The following is a 14,470-nucleotide window of genomic DNA, read 5'->3' as shown; positions in this document are numbered from 1 at the left end:
CCTTGCGCTACCTCGCAAACGCGGGAGACAGCGACAAAGTATAAAAAAAAAAAAAAAAAAATATATATATATATATATATATATATATATATTCTAGTTAAGGAAAAAGGACAATGAATAAAAATGCAGTCAAAATGATAAAGAAAATGGGGAGATACTGCTTGGTTTATCATCCCCTTATAACACTAATTAACAAAGTCCTGATCTAATCTAACCCAGGCGTAACAGAAGCAATCAAAAACAAAGAAATAATCAACTAGCATAAAAAAAAAATCAAATACAGCTCAAAAAGAAAATGTCGCCTGAATTAGAAAACGAGTCCATCTCTCTCTGTCTCTCCCCTCAATGTGTCGTGAACAAAATTCATCACGTGAAATCTAATAACATCACCACTTACCACACCCAGCACGCGACGTCCCACCACCACTGCTCCTCCTCCTCCTCCTCCTCCAGTAAGTTATTTAGGTGCCTCGTCGTGAGCACGTCAATTACATGCAGGGAGTCAAGACTACGTAATTGTGTAATGGTGGGCAGGCGGGGAGGAGGAGGGAGGGGGGGGAACCTATTATATGATTAATTTTGAATTAGTTCCCCGTGAAGGGTTCATGCGCGTCGTGTCTCACACTTCAACATCATACGTCCGGGGAATGATAAGTATTCGGACTGTAATGCGATATTCGAGAAGCCAATATTTGGCAAATATAGAATACTCGTGTCAAGTTATGTTCTCGTCAATAAACTAAAAATACTATCGAACATAGCCCTACCAATTTACAATATATATATATATATATATATATATATATATATATATATATATATATATATATATATATATATATATATATATATATATTGAAGGCCTACAAACGGCGGCCTTAAACAGCCTGTTCGTTCAAACAAGCCACACAATCAGCTTCGTCTTCAACAGTCATGGAGATGGTTTGCTCCCACAGCCAACCTGGCGTACTGGAACTTCTCGTTGCAAATACCCGGTAAAGTATTCGGTGTATCTTAAACCCCACAGCCCGTGCTGGGCACAGCCTGGCTGGTCTGGTACACCGTGTAGGTACTGGTCCAGTGCACTCTTGACCTTCTCTACCGCGCATCCCAGGCTGTTTGTGGCGGTAGATGGCACGATGGTGGTGAAGAAGAGTCTTGGGGCCCGGATGTCGGTGCTTTCTTATGTGCACATAGCACCTACGTATTTCGGAACTAAGTATTTTACAGAGTCATCCACGCCCGTGGTAACTGCAGGATATCATTTCCTACTTATCTAAGTCGTGTACCATACCTATGAAGAATCATCCAAGTATATATGATAATACACCTCTCCAGTCCGTGCATCAGGGATTACAGCCTCAGAGATTGCATCCGTTCCCGGCAGTTCATGTCCTATACCACATTAATATGGGCTGTGAAAGATCTCTGAAAAATGTCTACATTCCCGCATTTAAGATTTATCAAATAGCTGTCACATCCAGTGGTAACGTAAACCCCCCAGCCACCTACCGACCAATGTTACCATGGTCCTCTTGTAACATACGCGTTACCTAACGCTCCCAACTGTAACAGTCCCTTACACCCTGCACGTTCTCAGCGAAGATAATGGCAAGTCATGATAAAAGGGGAACATTCTTCTGCAGCCAGCTCTTATACATATTTCACACATTTCCAATACTTGAAAAAAAAGCTTTCAACTTTTTTTTTTTTTTTTTTTTTTGTGTGTGTGTGTGTGTGTGTGTGTGTGTGTGTGTGTGTACTCACAAATTCCTTAGTTCTTTCCCTACTAACCCGACATATCATTAACATATCCCCTCGGGAATATAAGCATAATGGGTAAATGGTGCATCAGACCCTGGAAAACATATGGCCAACAAACCACACACATATGTAAAACGTACATCTTCACAAACCGTTTTCTATTCACCCATATTCCATGCCTTTACTGAAATATATTTCAAACCCCCTTGTCCTAACCATCCACGAACAAGCAAACGAGATGAAAGTGATGCAAAAGAACCATCACAGACACGTCGAGGGCGCCCACACCTGAAGCGGGAAATGGCGGCAGTACCTCAAAGGGTGGGGGGGGGGGGGGATTATATTCCAACCCTACAGAAGGGGTTATTATATTCCAACCCTACAGGAGGGTTAATACATTCCAACCCTACAGGAGGGGTTATTATATTCCAACCCTACAGCCAGCTAAGGTTATGTGTACACATACACACACACATACACAAGAACCCCCCCTCCCCCCCACCATCACCATAACTCAGCCTAGCAGTATCAACAATGCTAATTACTCCTCCTCCTCCTCGTAAGCTGCAAAGACTCTTAACAAACCCAACTCCTCATTTACGATACATAGCGTAGCTTTAAGCTGCGGGCAAGCGTAGCCTGCATCACAATCGAGATGAATTGGACGTAATCATTCAACAATTCTCTTGCGAGTTTGGAAAGTATCCAACACCATTACAGTACGCCTCCTTGTCTAGTTAACATGACCATATTCTAAATCGTAATATTTCAGCACTGTACCGCAGCAGGCAGGTACACTTGATGCCGTGTCTCTCTGTACCGTACTGAATTTCCAAGTACCGTCCGCTCTGACGCCCGTTTTCTTTACATGTCTGCGCATCAAAGGCAGACTTCAAAAAAATGGCGTGGATTTTTTTTTTTTTCCCCTTGCGTCCATTTCTGTGTGCATCGTGAATTTAGTGCGCGAGTCAGACACTAATTCTTGGCTGGCCCTCATAAATACGGATCAGGGGAACTATTTTCTCGCAAAAAATATCTTGAAATGCAACACAGTAATGTTTTACCCCTGCCAAGCTGGCTGAATCTTATAATATCATTATTAATACTATAATTTCATACCTGTTCTCTGTTTCCTACTTCAACGAGACAGCGCTAGGAACGGAGGAAGAACGGCCTCGTTCTCTCACATCAATTCACTTGCTATCATGTGTACTGCAACGAATGCAGAGCCCCTTATCCACACCTAGACCCTACAGACCTTTTCGTTGTTTCCTCTGTCCGCTTCATATGCTCCAGTTCAGTCTAGCGACAGCACGTCGACCCCTGTATAACACATAGCTCCAATTCACTCTATCCCATGCACGCCTTACACCCTCCTGCATGTTCAGGCCCAGATCACTCTTCCCTGGTTCATCCCTTCTCCTTGTACCTTCCACTCCTGGAACATACACCCTCTTTATTAACCTCTCCTCACTCAGTGTCTCCGTATAGCCAAACCATTTCAGCACACCCTTTTGTGATCTCTCAACCACACTCTCCTTATTACCCCACTCTTACCAAATCATTTCTTACTCGCTCAACCCCCCCTCCTCACACCACATATCGACCTCAAACATTCCAAACTCTCACCCTCTTCCATACTTTATCGCCTACAGCCGACGCCTCGCACCCACATAACACCGTCGAAACTACTATACCATCAAACATGCCCATCTTCGCCCTCCCACATCAAGACCACTCCTTCCACACGTTCCTAAAGGCACCCACGACCTACGCCCTTCTCACCCATCCTGTAGCTCCCATCAGTACCCATGATTCCAATCGCTGCCACGTCTATTCCCTGGTGTCTGAAACATTTCACTTCCTCAAATTTCTCTCTTCAAAATCACACCTCCAAATAACCTGTCTCGCTCTACTGCTAAACTTAATAACCTTCCTTTCATTCACATTTGCTTTCAATTTTCTCCTTTCACACACTACGTCAAACTCAAAAACAAACCTGAAATTTCTCACTCGAATCTGCCACCAGTAACTGACTCATCTCCTCACCCCCACCACAACAGACTGCAGACCGACCCCTCTCCCCCATAACCTTCACACTTAATCCCTCACCAGCTCTAACCATAAACAGATACACAAGTCATGGTGACATCACAAAGTTCTATCGCAGACACACCTTTACCAGAAACCACTCACCCTCCTCTCTTCCTATTCGCACACACACGTTACCCTCTTGGTAAAAACTTCTCACTGCTTCTAAGAGCTTACCTCCCACATCACGTACCCTTAAGACCTGCCACAAAGCATCTTTATCAACCCTATAATACGCTTTCTCCAGATCCATATCCATGTTTCTCTAAAATATTTCTCACACAATTTCCTTGAAGCAAACGTCACATCCACACATCCTCTACAGCTCCTGACTTTACGTTGTTCCTCCCCAGTCTGATGTTCTGAGCATGCCACCACCCATTCAATCAGCACTCTCCCGTACAACTTCCCAGGACACTCAACAAACTTATACTTTATTTCGACCTTTTCCCCTTGCCTTTCTACAACGGCACTCTACATGCTTTCCGCCAATCCTCAGGCACCTCACCAGGATCCACATATACAATGAAAATCCTATCAAATAAATCAGCAACATGGTCAGCCTCTTTCTTAAGAAATTCACCTGCAATCCCATCCACTCCAGCACCTTTGCCACGCTTCCTCTTACACAGGGTTTTCCCCATCTCATTTCTTCTCATAAAACCACTTGTCATGACTCTCATCTCACATACCTCCACACATTATCATTATTGTTATAATCATTACTACTACTACTACTACTACTACTAATAATAATAATAATAATAATAATAATAATAATAGTAGTATATCATCACCATTATTATTATCATTATACAACGCTTGAACCCCTTATGTAAGAGATTCTGCAGCTTCAAGAGTGCGCTACCCTCAGCAGCAGGGACAGTAACAAAAACTTCTTTGAAGCAAAAAGTTCTATGACAAGACTCAGTAACAGATGATGATACAGCCTCGTGAAAGGCGACTCCTCATTCGCGGAGTCCGGTAACACCTAATGTGTGTGTATGTGTGAATGCGTGCGTGTGTGTGTGTTGATTCTCGTCCTGAAAAAGACGGAAAGAAGAGAAAAATACGAAGGTAAAAGACGAGTCATGGAGAGGAAGAAGAGAAGGTCATACAAAATGAAATTAAAGAGGAGAGAGAGTGAGAGACAGAGGGTTGGAAGAGGTGGGGAGACGTGTAGGAATGGAGAGGTGGAGAAGTGGACGAGGAAGAGACGGAGGAGCAGTGGGAGCGAAGGAGACATACATCACAAGAGATGGTGGAGGAGAGGGGCAAGGATCCAGAGTTGGTGGAGAAACGGAAGAAGAAAATGGAGGAGGGACGAGAAAACAGGAAATGTAGGAAGAAAATGCAGAGAGGGGTAAGAAAAACGGAGGAAATGTAAGAAAATGGAAGAATGAGAAAACGAAGGAAATATAAGAAAATGCAGAAAGAGTTAGAAAAACGGAGGAAACGCCAGCAAAAGTACGAAAGGCAAGAAAAACGGAAGAAAAGTCAGAAAACATAGGAAGGGTGAGGAGAAAAAAGAAGACGAAAGTCAAAGAATAACAAAAGCATAAGAAAACGGGAGACAGTTGAGCGGTATCAGTGAGAGGTCTGCCACCATCCTGGGCCATCATCATCACTGTACCATCTGGCATACAAATCACCCACAGCAGCACGACCAATCACCCACAGCTCTGACCACAGCAGCACGACCAATCACCTTACAGCCGAGACCAATTAACCCCCCCCCCCAACCATGCCGTTCACCAGGCTGCTGCAGTTGCAACAAGTCGTGACGTCATGATAGATGTTACGTCCACTAATGAAAGTCTTAATCACCGACACGCCACCTCCCCCCCCCCCCCCTCCCTCCGCCGACGCGCCGCCAATACCGCGACCTCCCCTCCCCCGCGCCCCTTGACGTGCGCTCGGGGAGGCCGGGCCGCCACCGGGCGGTGTGGCGAGGTGCAGATGCCCCCGAGCCTAGCCTCCACCAGGTTCTGGGATCCTAACTGTCGCGATGACAAACACATCAGCAGCGCCATCTATCTATATATAGAAGTCGAGAACACTATCTCGGAAAGCAAAAATGGGTATGTTTGAGGGAATAGTGGTTCCAACAATGTTGTATGGTTGCGAGGCGTGGGCTATGGATAGAGATGTGCGCAGGAGGATGGATGTGCTGGAAATGAGATGTTTGAGGACAATGTGTGGTGTGAGGTGGTTTGATCGAGTAAGTAACGTAAGGGTAAGAGAGATGTGTGGAAATAAAAAGAGCGTGGTTGAGAGAGCAGAAGAGGGTGTTTTGAAATGGTTTGGGCACATGGAGAGAATGAGTGAGGAGAGATTGACCAAGAGGATATATGTGTCGGAGGTGGAGGGAACGAGGAGAAGAGGGAGACCAAATTGGAGGTGGAAAGATGGAGTGAAAAAGATTTTGTGTGATCGGGGCCTGAACATGCAGGAGGGTGAAAGGAGGGCAAGAAATAGAGTGAATTGGAGTCATGTGGTATACAGGGGTTGACGTGCTGTCAGTGGATTGAAGCAAGGCATGTGAAGCGTCTGGGGTAAACCATGGAAAGCTGTGTAGGTATGTATATTTGCGTGTGTGGACGTGTGTATGTACATGTGTATGGGGGGGGGGGGTTGGGCCATTTCTTTCGTCTGTTTCCTTGCGCTACCTCGCAAACGCGGGAGACAGCGACAAAGTATAAAAAAAAAAAAAAAAAAAAAAAAAAAAAATATATATATATATATATATGTGTGTGTGTGTGTGTGTGTGTGTGTGTGTGTGTGTGTGTGTGTGTGTGAAAGCTGGATGAATATTCCCTTTCATACACAGTTTGTTAAAGACCAATGCAGATTTAACACTCACTTCCTTTTTATTTCATTTTTTCTCACCAGATGAGACAATTCGGGCCAACGGAAACTGCCCAGCGTCAGTCAAATTGATCGCAAAAAGATACAACACAGTGTCAAATACAAAGCAGGAATTAATCTCATCTCAATGAGTTACAAAAATGAGAGCAGTGACGGAAATGATATGCTGATCGGTGGACCGTGTTCCTTCGGAGTTCACGTGTTGTAGTGTGGACGGTCACGGTCAAACAAGTCGGGTCAAAGGTTGGGGGTTGGCCTAAGGGAAAGTACAACTGTAGTACAGAGTGGAGGTCATTTAGAGTGAGGTACAGAATGGCTGTAGTGTTCTAGCTCGTAATCTGATGATCTACTGAGGGGTTTGGTTCATGGCTCACGTCACCAGTAGTCTTGTAGGGTCGTGGCAATGTTTCAGTAAAATAATAGACATATACGCCTTTTCCTTGCGTTAGCGAAATAGCGTCAAGAACAGATGACTGAGCCTAATAGGAAAAATCCTCACTTGGACCCCTTCCCTGTTCCTTCTTTTGGAAAAGTAAAATAGGAAGGGAAGACCTACAGTCCCCCACTCCCACACCTTTAAGTCGCTTTGTACGACATTCAGGGAATACGTGGGCAGTATTTTTTTCCCGTATCCCCAAGGGATGAATTATGTACATGTGTATATATGTCTGTGTATGTATATATATGTATACGTTGAGATGTATAGGTATGTATATTTGCGTGTGTGGATGGGTATGTATATACATGTGTATGTGGGTGGGCTGGGCCATTTCTTTCGTCTGTTTCCTTGCGCTACCTCGCTAACGCGGGAGACAGCGACAAAGCAAAATAATAAAATAAACAAATATATATGAAGAGTGAAAAATGAAAGAATCAAATTTCAATGAACCAATAACTCCCCAAAGGATAAACCAAATCCATTTTTTTTTAGTGACCTCCCCCGACCCAAACCCCTGCTTGGTATATGGCAGTACGCCTGAACTGGACACCAGACCATTGGACATCGAGATGGCTACTGGCAACACTGTGCCCATGCCTTCTGCACTAGGACCTCCTGCCTCCTTACGAGACAGAGTCTCCTTACTGATTAAGTCTCTATGGCAAGATTTTGTGCACTTACGACGAGATTAGACCAAAAAGGCAAGGGTAGCGCGTTGTGCTCACCGCAGGAAAACCTAGGGTAGCGGATTTTAAATAACAGCTTGATAGGGCAAAGACCTGACACTTGACAGCCACTGATATGCTGGCTCACTCCTCAACGGCTCTATACCCAGGCGGGCGGCGCCTGCAATGTACCTCCTAGGTCGGTATATGGCAACTACCTACCTATTGAAAAGAGAGAGAGAGAGAGAGAGAGAGAGAGAGAGAGAGAGAGAGAGAGAGAGAGAGAGAGAGAGAGAGACTAGGAACGAGTGTAATTCTCAAAACGTCCGCCACTCACGAAGCCTCATCCCATTAAATGAGATCACTGATCCGACTAAAAACCATCCCCCCCTTAAAAAAAATATATATATATATATATATATATATATATATATATATATATATATATATATATATATATATATATATATACATCACACATATATATATATATATATATATATATATATATATATATATATATATACATCACACATATATATATATATATATATATATATATATATATATATATACATCACATGTCAAAACTTGGGAAGAGTCGAGATCCCACATACATATATCTGGCTATAACTTACCTCCCGAACGTCACCTGAACGGGAACCGCTGGGCACTGCCGGCATCTCTCAGCCCCTCCATCATTACGCCAAAAACTCTATAAAATAAACAAAGCGGTGTATGACACACACACACACACACACACACACACACACACACACACACACACACACACACACGCGGGGCTTGCTACGGCCTCTTGACAAATGTGTACACGGTGTCGCGCCACAGAGAAGCTGTAACTTGAGACGAACTGGTAAAGTGAGGTGGTGGCGGGGACACGCCAGATTCGTCTCGTCCGCTTGTCTTCATCTCTCGTTCTTGTGGCATCTTATGCATTCAGGGAACCCCCCCAAGTCAACCAGACCAAGAGACAGTTCCTCTCTTTTCAGCGTAAATACTCTTTCAAGTCTTCTTTTTCTTACATTCTATTAATTCCACTCGTCAGTTGCATACAAAGGATTTCAGTGATGGTATGTGGAGACAAGTACAGAGCGTAGTACAGTGGGTACAATACATCATAAGTACATTATGATTGCCCATATCAAATCCACCTCGAGTGGCTAAATTTAAACCTGAGACACTTAGCTCATACACAGACTGGATCTACACGAAGAGACACCCGAACGTAAAGATTCTCACCCCCATCATAAATAAGATGCCATTCATTCGAATAATAATAATAATAATAATAATAATAATAATAATAATAATAATAATAAAAATAATAATAATAATAATAATAAAGAATAAACATACGCGCGAACTTCTTCCACACCTTCTCTGCCACCATCATAAATATTATGGACCTCGCGGGGGAGAGAGAGAAAAAAATATCCAGAAAATGTACCTGAACAGCCAACCTGTTCGTGGCGGGTACCAAGAACAGAGCGTCGCGACCCCAATCTGCCTCACTGATTTGATGAGCAACACACTGCAGGCAGCTCGGGGTCCCAGACCGAGCTTGGGAGGAAGACGAGCCTACCAAAAAAAATATCAGGTCTGAGATGTGGAGCGTCTTTTCGTCTACGGTAGTAAAGCCTCAGGTGATCTATGAGGTTCCCGGCAGTTCTGGGCACGGAATACGTAAGGTAAATGTCCATGAAAGGTGTATAAATAAAGATCAGTCCGGACAGTGAAAGCTCTTTGCAGTCTCCGATCTCAAGAGGCGTTTGCTCCGCCCTTGATGGATGACGTTGGCAGACAACAGCATCCTCCTGGTCTGGAGAGTGTGAGTGCTTTGAAGAGTGTCATTGTCTTACCCTACGCTCGCTCGCTCGCTCCAGGCCATCAAGACACAAATCACTCCCCTAAAGGATCATTTTACATCTTCCATGATGTGATGGGCGCATAAAACTCGTGAACTCACGTGCCGGCACGACCACGGACTATATATATATATACACACATTGTTTTGCAAGACGTACTTCGTCCGCGCCGTAACACCGCCGGCACGTCACGCGAACGTCTCGTCAACAATCAGAACCAGACGAGCCGGGATCGTAAATACCTCCCTCCCTCCCTCACTCACTCACTCCCCCACCAACTCCCCGGGGTTACCACTTAACAACATGGCGGGCGACGCTCTCTCTCTCTCTCTCTCTCTCTCTCTCTCTCTCTCTCTCTCTCTCTCTCTCTCTTCATCCCACTAAACTCCAAAATGTCCAGACGAGAAAACATTTCTCGCCCATGTTCGTACTTCACACGCGCTCTGAGACGGGTACATCCTGGAAACACTGTGAAGTGTTACGAAAGACGCCAACCCCTCGTTGTCCTCACCACAATAAATACTGCAATGTTGTTAGTACAGATCATGGCAACACCGACTGTGTTTTGCAGGAAGCCAATGGCACGTTTTCTTAAACTTTATTCACAGGAACCCGATTCAAAAAAAAAGGGGGGGGGAGCTCTCAACAATGATATCAACTCAAAGTTCATAACCAGGAATAAACATTGTACCAAAGGCGGAGTAAAAAAAAAAAAAAAAAGTAAACTGACTGACTGATGAACAGACGAAACTATTCTTTTTTTTTCGTTTCGAAATACAGAACTCCCAGATGAAACCGTTTGCCCTCCCGTGACCACAAGGCAACCTTAAACTTTCACACTAACTGTTCAACGGCAAACACTTTCTCGTGAAGTAAACAGAGGGAGGTCGGGTTTGGTGAGCAGCCTAGCGACACGTCCCGCGGCCTGAGCCAGAGCCCTCTGCCCTCCTGACCCCATGTAAACAAAGAGACTTGCAAGGACTCTGTGGGGACGTCTGTGAGTGTGTCTTTCCCATTGGTGTGTACATGTAAGAACGTGGCGTGTGTGCAGGATGACCGTGTGCGAGCACGTGTTTCAGTCGGTCCTTAAGTGTGTGTAAGAGAGAGAGAGAGAGAGAGAGAGAGAGAGAGAGAGAGAGAGAGAGAGAGAGAGAGAGAGAGAGAGAGATGTATGCAGCGTATGAAAATAGGTGCATCTTGTATGTGCGGTACCCTATGAGTACAAAATGCATGACTTTCTTATCAAGCAGGTGATTTGTGGTGTATGCATGCCTGTTTCATCACGAGCGCTTAAGGCATCAAGGTGTATATATATATATATATATATATATATATATATATATATATATATATATATATATATATATATACATAGGAAAGGATCACAATTTTGCGCTTGATCAAGTATATTCCTACGAGTTCACGGGGAACTTATCGTGTTTCATTTTCCCCGTGGACTCATAGGAATATATATATATATATATATATATATATATATATATATATATATATATATATATATATATATATATATATATATATATAATGCATATAACCAAATGAACGAGTAGCACTAAAGATGGAGACTATGAGGGACTGTGCCTGTGAATGTTCAGTATGTGAGTGACTGAGAAGGTGACCGAGACCAAGAGTATGTGCTTCTCGTGACTGCACAAAGGGTTCAGTGTGGAGACGCGAGTGGGGCGGACGTCTGAACTCTCACATGCCACCCAACAATCGGCACCATCCTTACTTAGGTCCTGGTGAAGATAAAGCACTGGTAATGAACGCAGAACTCATCACCCGTTTGTTTCAACACAATCTCTCTAACGGTTAACTAAAAAGAGAGAGAAAGAAAAGGAAAAGGAAAAGGAAAAGGTAATCTCACTTAAATATTCCTTCAGCAAATAAGAACTTGTGATGATTTTCCTTCGGTAAGATTGTCAATTTAATCATCGGTTACATGGATGTGAGTTCTGAAACAAAAAAAAAAAAGCCATTATGTAAGCGCTTATCCCCCTAAACACGAGCTGCTTGCATCCAACCGTCCCCAGCTCGCAAAAAAAAGGGACATTCTTCAAGCAAACATCCCCGCTATACACACTTACTCAACATAAAATTCTTACATTGGTTCAACAAGTGGGCTACTTTATGAACCACTGTAAAACGCCAAAGTTGTGAATTTTCTTTGAGAGATGAACTGAAGTCATCACCCATTAAACCTAACGTAAACGATCCATATATAGGTATTACCGGAACTCCCCCAACATGTGGTACACCGCGAGTGTAAACTCGCCTTCAGCAACGCTTTATCACGTCAACAGACAAAAAGGAGCACAGCCTCGCTGAGGAACCTTTCGTTTCAAAGGAGATCACCATTTCCTTGCTCCTCACAGATACCTACAGATCCTCTTCTGACTGTACGCCTCCTGTGGAGTCCTCCTGATTTGGAGTACAGCCCTGAAGCTTCAGCTTAAAGCCCCATGAAGAGGACCATACCAACTTACCTGACACATAAGAGCGAGTCTAAAAAAGTAATTCTAGTCTATAACACAATTTACATTCTGGAGATATTTAGCAACATTTATATGTGATCTATTGACAAAAACAGGTTGGTAACAAGACCTGAAGGCCTATCACGAAGCTATCTGCTGAAGGAAAGTAAAAGTAACCTCCATTCCTTATCTCTATGATGGAGAGAGGATAGTGAGGCAGAAGCCGTCTGGCTTAGGAGGAGTCATACAGCTCCTTTTGGGATGCATCAGGCTGCATGAAAATGTTGCAGTGACCCTTTTAAGTGGTAATACTTCCCTGAAACAAGGCTATATTATTCTACACCTCTGTGTTATCTACATGGGACATGTAAGGATACATTTCTGGTATTTAGCCTACACTATCAATATCTTCATACAAACTAAGGCCCACTGCAGGGACTCCTCCTCCACCTTCAAGGATGCGCTACACTCGGCAGCAGGGACGGGATGGTCTCATCTGAAGCGCGAAGTTCTATACCCAGACTTTACTGTTTCGCCAATCGACGAGTACACAGCCTGGCTAAAGGTGACTATTCAGGTACTGCGATACACGAGGGATGCGTCCAGACAGTACTAAAAAGATGTCTGGACAGAACAGAAAGATGTTAGACAAGACGGAAAGTGAGAGGATAAACAAAGATGTGGATCAAACTGGTGGTGTCGATTGCACCTGGGGTGGCTGGCTATATTACAAATCGCTACCAGACCAGTGTGAAGTTGCACTAGGGCGGTAGAATGATACATGAGAGGGAAAAATGAAATACGAGAACGGCCACCTGTAACAGGGAAGCGGAAATATTCATTACATGTTAGCAAACACAACATGGAAGCAGTGTAAGTTATTCATCCTCCACTATTTGCTTTCTGACTCCAGGTCCAGGTAATGAGATGACACTATGAATATCTTTCGTGTTGACGGGATGGACGGGGAGGAGGAGGAGGAGAAGGAGGATGGTGGGTGGGCGGCTGTTGGAGCTAAAGAAGGATGGGATGTTAAAGGGTTCTTAGGGGTGCTGTGATTCAGAGATTTGTCAAATGCGTCTGTTGCAATCACCAAGCGTTCACCCAAAACAGACTTGACCAAAACAACACTGCCAGTCACTCGAACATTCACTGTTCTTCGAGAGGTAAATATAATTCAAGAGGCAGAGCCTCCAGGGCACCAAGGGTTGGTGGAGATGAAAGCTGGGTCGGACAGAGGAAGGTGGTTCACCCTAGATCCAGGGCCTCCTGTGCTGTGCGAGTGTGGGGTTGTTATGAAGGCATCTTCTGATGCTGGTACTTAAAACCTTTGCGGAAGAGACCAACACCTTCGAAGTGAACGAACAAACAGCTCTTTTACAACACTTAAATACCCAAGGTTGTGCTACACTAAGGGTGATTATCACATGCTGAAGATGGGGGCGTCACCTCACGCAGTAGTGTGAGAATTCCTTAGTGGTTCTATCAAAGGGACAGGAGCAGATAACCAAACATATCGAATACTGATATCCTTTCAGACAGTCGAGGTCCCCAAAGATGCTACAAAGAGAGAACAGAGACTCTCTGGGTCTCCCAGGGGAGACAGAGCACGGTCTCCAATGCATGGCCTACCTGGTTTTGGTTTCTTTGGCACGACGTCCCCGAATCCCTGACGGCGGTATACAGTCTTGACGGCGGCGCAGGACTCGGCGGCGGCAGAGGCGACGTCTGCCAACGCCAGGAACAGCATCGCCGCCGCCGCCGCTGCCCACACACGCTCCCTCCTCGCCATTCTCCACACTAATCTACTAACTTTACTAAAACACCCCACTACAGGCGAGAGTGGGGTAGGGGTTTTCTACCGTCGAACTCTGGAGAGCTCGGATTTTATCCACACCGCAAACGCTATCTCACTACACTTTCATTGTGGGTCCAGGGGTCACAGACACACGCGTTCCCAACACAAGACAACAGACGACTCGCTTGGAGACGCTGCCGGGGGATGGGAGACTCCGCCGCAGTTCTTGTACTTCCCTGTACTATTTCACCGCTCGGGTCAACAGCTATTTCATTTTCAGATAGATTTTTCACAATAACCATTTCAGTCACAAAATGGTGGACATAAGTATATATATTCCAGGTCTTATGAAAGATTCAAAATCGATTTTTGGACGGTCATACGTCTGACAGTAAGCGCTTCCTCCTGCCTCCCCTCCCAGCCCAGCAGGAGCAGCTGTTCCGTTTTCCACCCTTACCATCTGT

The 14,470-nt window shown here is 44.5% G+C and overlaps 1 protein-coding gene across 1 annotated transcript in view; it reads right to left on the bottom strand.

The window, feature by feature from the left end:
• Window positions 1-14,193, bottom strand: part of dlp (glypican dally-like) — a 336,501-nt gene extending 322,308 nt beyond the window's left edge. Inside the window, exon 1 of the mRNA XM_071675291.1 lies at window positions 13,841-14,193. Within this exon, the coding sequence (XP_071531392.1) occupies window positions 13,841-14,000 (160 nt within the window). The 5' untranslated portion in view covers window positions 14,001-14,193. The remainder of the gene's footprint in view (window positions 1-13,840) is intronic.
• Between the last annotated feature and the right edge of the window lie 277 nt (window positions 14,194-14,470).

The sequence above is a fragment of the Panulirus ornatus genome, chromosome 20, assembly GCF_036320965.1.
Source record: "Panulirus ornatus isolate Po-2019 chromosome 20, ASM3632096v1, whole genome shotgun sequence".
NCBI classification, from domain to species: Eukaryota; Metazoa; Arthropoda; class Malacostraca; order Decapoda; family Palinuridae; genus Panulirus; species Panulirus ornatus.
The sequence above is the reverse complement of the archived record's forward strand: the minus strand, read 5'-3'. Positions and strand labels throughout refer to the sequence as shown.